The 6,678-nt window shown below is 42.3% G+C and overlaps 1 protein-coding gene across 1 annotated transcript; it reads right to left on the bottom strand.

The window, feature by feature from the left end:
- Positions 1-2,254: 2,254 nt before the first annotated feature.
- On the bottom strand, positions 2,255-5,622 carry LOC115664607 (wall-associated receptor kinase 1-like). Its single transcript, XM_030586522.2, has 3 exons — positions 4,607-5,622; positions 4,262-4,411; positions 2,255-3,444 (listed from the first exon to the last, which is right to left on the bottom strand). The coding sequence occupies exons 1-3, from the start codon at positions 5,478-5,480 to the stop codon at positions 2,255-2,257; spliced, it is 2,214 nt and encodes a 737-aa protein (XP_030442382.1). The 5' UTR covers positions 5,481-5,622.
- Between the last annotated feature and the right edge of the window lie 1,056 nt (positions 5,623-6,678).

The raw sequence follows: 6,678 nt of genomic DNA, 5'->3' as shown, positions 1-6,678 counted from the left end.
GTATTTCGGCTTCTTGATAGGGATGTGACCGCTACTAAAACGTCGCCATCGATTCTTCCTCTGTAAACCGTTGTCCCCAATTGTTTTTGGCGGCGAGTGTACAGTCGACAACGGTTGATGGACACCATGCCTTCGCTAATTGATTAGCGACGGGCTTTTGGGCTTTTAGGACGGCTTTTTCCCGTCGCCTGCTGTCAAATTTTTTAGCAGTGTTTCCAATACTTTTAAGTGCCTCTAATATTTGAAGTGTTTCAAACTTGTTGTAATTGTCAAGGAACCCTCTCCACAGGTATCCTCTAAAGTAATCACAAAGAATCGACAAAGTCAACGAAGATAGTTGCGAGATACGAAGAAGAGTGGCGCAAGGAGTTTTATTATAAGGAAGGCGAACGCATACCAAATGCTTTTATTCCTTCCATTTTTTGTCGACACTGACTCCAAAGACAAATCTATGTTTTCATGACCTTTCTATTTGCCGAGCAGACGTTTTATGTATGTCATTCTATGTATTTGTAAGTTATACCCTTCAATGTCTAAGTTATAATAACTGTTAGTTACTTTGTAGTTATTAAAGCATTTCTTTTTTGTTACCGTGGAGATTATATATTCAATACGGGATTACCCGCAAACTTAACGATGATCCAAAAGTTAAGAGCAAGGTTGCCATCCATATTATCATTTTTGTATGAACTTGTTAATATCACCAAACCATGCGCAACGCATGTGACCCAAATACTAGCTAATAAAAAATCGGGTAAATTTACTTGAACACTAAGCCAATGTTGCAAATTGGAGAGTTTTATCCGATTGGATTGAACTCGCGGTTGGCGAAAAGATGAGCAGCGTTTGTTGCGTGAGTCACCGCTTACGACCTTCGTCTCTCATTCCCATTTTCCAGGCAACGTGACCTGCCCATTCTCCATCCATCTTTCTCTATTTCTTTTCTTTCTCTTTTAGGGTGCATTTGTTTAAGGAAAAGTGTTTTCTCGGAATTAGTTTTCCAAATTTTCACCCATTTGGTTTTCTGAAAATGATTAGTCAATTGAAAGCATTTTCCGGTCAAGTAAACTATTCATGCATAAAATTAGGAAAGTGAATCCCTAAATCTAAAAAAGTGAAAACACTTTTCGGAATTACTATTCTTTAATTTTTTTAATATTTTACTTTTCTTTGATTAGTCAATCGAAACCTAACGGAGTAAGGTTTACTCCCACTAGTACCGTGGTAGGCGGCGGTGACGGGCTTGTTGAAAATGATCAATAGTTGTAGCTCAAAACGAACATTCCGTTACATATGTGAATATCGTATGCTAAATCCCAACGGGGTTGTCAATGTTGATCACCCTTTCTCATCCTTTTCGCTTAGCAAAAAAGAAAAAAGAAGTGGAATTAGATTCTATATGGAATAGGTTTCTTGAAAAGTGTGGAATTGGATTACTTAGAAATAGTTAGTATTTACTATTTAGATTCCCATTCCACATTTGTGACACCACAAAATTATCAAAAACTCAACTCAATCACTATTGCCGCCACCGCTGGTCATCGCCTCTTGCCACCCTCAGCCACTGTCGCCACTGACATACGTCTCCACTGCCGCAGGTGGGCAGAAATCTTTATTATTATGGCCAAAACTTTTTGCAATCCATATAATTAAAGATATGTTTCCAAGGAATGAGATTATATTACATATAAAGTGAGAATCTCTCTGTGAATTTCTTGTCATGGAATCAAACGACCTCTAAAAGTTGTGACGTTATCGTGCAATTGGTCGGGATGGAATTTCTCAAAAGCGGATATTTTGTTTTGTGAGTAGAGTTTGTCATTCTTGCACTCCTGCAGCTCTTGCTTTTCTATGAAGCGGCATTGTTTCGTTATGGAGACAAAAAAGTCAAAAAAATCCCGATTCAATGACAAGGAGTAGGAAATTGCGTTCGTGCTTTATTTGGGAAAGAATGTCTATGTGAAACTGCAATTCTAAAAAGCAATTTCCCATGGAATTGTTCGAATAGATTATTCTACGGAGCAGTTTTCCGTATTTATTAAATAAAATAGGTATTTGTTCAGAGCTTTGCGAACTATAGCTAGAACTGAAGCGAGTACAATCATGTATAATCCCTAGAATCACCCCTACTTAAAACTTCAAAATCGAAAATTAATCAGCTGTAGGAAAAGCAAAACCTTACTCAAAAGATCAGGATCAACATACGACCATCGGACTTGTTTCTCGTGTATAGCTACGAACTATAAATCACCAATCAGACGCTAGAACTAGTAGTGGCTGTTTCGATGTCAAAAACCAAAAGATCAGTCGACTCCGGTTTGTTCACCTCACTGATTGAAGTCCAGAGAGAGTCACATCTCCTCTCATCGAGTAAACTCTGAGCCTCTTCGTCGTTCTGTTGATCGGCCCACAAGTTCTTGTTGATCCTAGCCAGTTGCTCGGCCACTTCCCTCATTGTTGGCCTTTTCACGCCATTATAGTTTAAGCACCTTCTAGCGAGCAAACCGACCGCCTCGATCTCCCATAGTTCACCTTCATTGGATGCCTCGAAATTTATCATATGGAGGAGTGTCCGGTTCTCCACGGCGGAGATGAAAGAATGGAAGATGTTGATTTTTTCCCCAGATTTTGCCCGCCGATTCGGCGTCTCTCCAATGAGGAGCTCCGCAAGGACAACCCCGAAACTATAAACATCGCTCTTCGTGGTTAATTCACTAGTGATGAGATACTCAGGGTCGAGGTAACCAATTGTGCCTTGTATTCTTTCAACTACATGAGTCTTTCCAGGTGAAATCAAAACCGAGGCTCCGAAATCGGACACTTTCGCCGAGTATTTCTCATCCAAAAGTATATTCAGAGATTTGACATCACTATGAATGACCGGCGGGTCAGCCAGGGAATGCAAGTACTCAAGGGCCAAGGCAGCTTCCGAGGCAATCCTGAGGCAATTCTTCCACGATCGCAGAACAGTCGATCTCTTGTCATGAATGTGGTGATAGAGAGTCCCATTCGGGATGAATTCATAGACCAACAATGGCACTTTTGTCTCCAAACATATGCCCAGGAGCTTGACCAAGTTTTTGTGATTTACTTGTGATATGATGCCGATTTCGTGCAGGAATTCATCGTGAGTGCTCAGAGACATGTCCTTGTTCATGTCTTTCGGCTTCCCGATAGGGACATCTCTGGGCTTCTTGATCGCAACTAAAATGTTGCCATCGATTCTTCCTTTGTAGACTGAAGCAAAACCACCCTCACCGAGCTTGTTGCCAGCATCGTAGTCGTCGGTGGCTTTAGCCAACTCTGCCTCAGTGAAGATTTTCACTCTCTGGTGCTTCAAGATCTCTCCTCCATTTTGCCTAAAGTATCTCTCTTTAGCTCTCCTCTTGCATATGAACAAGACTAGGCCACAAACAATTATGCACGACGTTGCCGCTACAATGGCTGCCACAAAAATTGGGAATTGGATGGATTAGCTTCTCTTCCAAGCCATTGATTTACTTTGATACATAATGAATTTGGACCTTCTAAATTTAAGAACTAAATTTTGATATTACATTTACGCCTTTAAATACTTGACACATCAGCCACCAATAGAGGACCCGGATAAAACAATACCAAAAATATGCCCCCAACTTTATTGAAATGCACTTCCATTTTCCAAAAAATCACATATAAACACGCACGAACGGACCAATCAAATCCCAATTACAACTTTTGCTCTCCCTCTCTGTCCACCCATTGGAACACCGTAGCCCACCACCACCTTAGCCATTGGCCGTCAAATGCCCGTCGAAGCCACCATGGAGCCAAGATGAGGGCCACCATGGTCATCAAAGCCCCACAAACCCCTTATTCTCTCTCTCTCTCTCTCTTTCTCTCTACAGTAGTCACATGTCAAGGTCGACATCCTTGGATCTCATAATTGATCAACCTTGACCCTTAGATCAGAGGTTGAAGGTCCCAATCCGAGGCGTCAGTCTCGAATCGAACCTGTAATGGTTTCAGCAGAAATGAGAGAGAGAGGCTGTAATGTGGAGGCGGCAACACTGACAATGGCTGAAGGCGGCTAGCTAGCGGTGGCTGGCAGAGGCATGCGCAGTGGGTGGTGGTGACCAGTGATCTCTCAGTCGCAATGCAGAGTCAAGATACAATTTCAGAACAACTTAAACATAAGTCGGATCCATAGCATGTGGACTCGTAGTCTACAGCAAGAATAGCTTAGACTATTGACCCACCATCACAAGGGAATTAGAATTACCTGCAGCAATTATGGCAAGACTAGAAGTTTGGCAACCGACTTTGCCATCACCAGTCATGCCAAATGGGCAGTTGCATGTGTAGTTCCCGGGTGTATTCTTGCAATTTCCACGACATGGATATTGTTGATGATCCTTGCACTCATCGATGTCTATATTAAACAGAATCAGCCGTAAACTGTAATGTACATTTATGTGTTTTTTTTTTATTCTTAAAATTATATATTGGTTGTATTGAAGAATCTAACTCAACTGAATGAAAAACTTGTTTGAGGAGGTTGGATCGAGGAAATTATGGTCCAATCTAAACATGTAACTTTTGCCTCGCAAAGAGAACAGAACAATACCTTGACATCCTGGGAGTGAGTACAGTGGGGAGGCATAGGGATTCCCCGTGTACCCAGCCTGACAGAAGCAACGATAACCATTCCCGTTTTCGAAGTCAGAGCAGTTACTATTGGCGCCGCAGGCATAGCTCGATCGGTTGGATTGCGCTTCCTCACAGGTCAAATTCCGTTCAACTACCCAATCCACGACAACCCTTGAGAAATTGTATTTGCCCATTTCATCCGGGACAGGACGCTTGTAATCGGAGATTTTAAATGACTCCTGGTCCACTACGAACGCTGATCCACAAGAGCTGAAGTTCCGAACTGAGGTGTAATTCGTCGAGCTGCTCATGGCAATAGAGAGGCTCCTGAGGCTCTTGGGGATCGACGTTTGACAGCACCCGAGGCCGGAGCAAGCGCTCTTGGCCGTGAAGTCGACGTCCTCGCGGCAATAGGACAAGCATCCACTCCCGAAAGTCCCGGCGGTGTCCGAGATAAGAGCCTCAGTGTCGCAACCCAAGACAGTGAGCTTGTTCCGGGTGTCCGAGAATGTATAGTGCCCGTCTTCACCCACTCGGATCCATGCGTAAGGGTTAGAGCCGTCAAGCCGACCGCCAGCCTCGTTATAGCAGTCTAAAGCTCTGTACACGCCAATGTTCATTGTCCCATTCTCCACGAATATGTTGAACAATGGAACGTTCTCGCCGAGGGACAGGTCCCCCGATGTGTGGTTGCAGGTGAGGACGAGTTTGGAGTTCCGCGCGCAACTTTCGTCGAGCCCGAATGGGAAAGGCACGCTCACGTTGCCGCACGTTCGAACGCAGTTGTCCTTCTCGGTAAAAGTTGCCAAGGCCAAGGCCATTGGAAGAAAACACAACACAGCTGCTTTCATCTTTATGTTTCTCCAATGTGTGCTTGCTCTGGGCTCTCCTCTCACCGGTTTTTATAATCCTACTTTCGCTGATGCCGATGCCTCAGCGGCAGCCAAGCCAGGGAGCAGATTGGAAGACCAAGTCATCAATTACGACCGTAGGAGAGAGTGAGCTGGTCTTTCCTGAAAACTTACCTGAATATAAGGGCGGCTGATGTTCATATTGCTTTCATTTTCACTTAAAATTCAAACGTTCTCGAGGCTTGAATGTTTCACAAAATAGAGAAAATTTTCAATTCTCAAAGTATTCATTGCATTCAACACAAGAAAAATCAGTTATTCGAATCTACAAGTTTCATAGTTGGTTAGCCAATGAGTACTCTTGAGGAACTTTTCAACAAAATCCTTTTCTGAATATTTTCTTGCTTATATTCAAAGTATGAGAACGCCCTCGTCATCGGGTCAATTTCAAGGTAGGTTCTCGGAGTTGCACTATCCATACAAAATACATAAACAAAATAAGAAGTGAGAACACGGCCTCCGTATCAACATGGGGGACGACTTCACAAGTCGTCGCCGTTTCATGTTTTAACAAAAGAAGGCGGAATTCACAAGCAAGACTAGACTTCGTCCCACTATGTATCGTAGAAAATTCACTAAGAAAAATGACATTTTTTAGAAGAAGTGACAAAGTCGTCCTTTGCCCGTTTTTGTCTGGCGGGTAGACATGAGATTTGTACCTTTCCCTTGCACTGCTCTTGGGAAAATGCGGTCCGCTTGAGATTATTATCTATTGAGGATTAGAAGGAAGGTTGACCTAGAAAAGTTTCTTAGTCCTCTCAAATATCAGCCGATATTTATCATTACTTTGAGGACCCGTGCCATGCACAAACACCCTTTTTACTGGTATAACTAGTTAGAACTATGATGAAATTGTATACTAATTTATTGCACTTTCTGAGGGAAAAGTACAAAAAAAAATCATAAACTTATTACATGGGTACCAATTCAGTTATAAACCTTTCAATTAGATAAATTTTATCCTAAATATTTTCAGATTGGTACTGATTCAGTCCATCTGATCAATTTAGGTCTAAAATTGCTAACGTAGACGCCGGCCGTTCTACATGACACGGCCGGTGCTGACGTGGATATTTTCTTTAATTTTTAAATACTTTTTTTGAATTTTTTACTAATTTTTCTTTTCTTTTTTTCTTTT

This window comes from Syzygium oleosum, unplaced genomic scaffold (genome assembly GCF_021117445.2).
Source record: "Syzygium oleosum isolate NSW1041296 unplaced genomic scaffold, Sole_v2.1 Sole_v2.22, whole genome shotgun sequence".
Classification (NCBI taxonomy): domain Eukaryota; kingdom Viridiplantae; phylum Streptophyta; class Magnoliopsida; order Myrtales; family Myrtaceae; genus Syzygium; species Syzygium oleosum.
The sequence above is the reverse complement of the archived record's forward strand: the minus strand, read 5'-3'. Positions and strand labels throughout refer to the sequence as shown.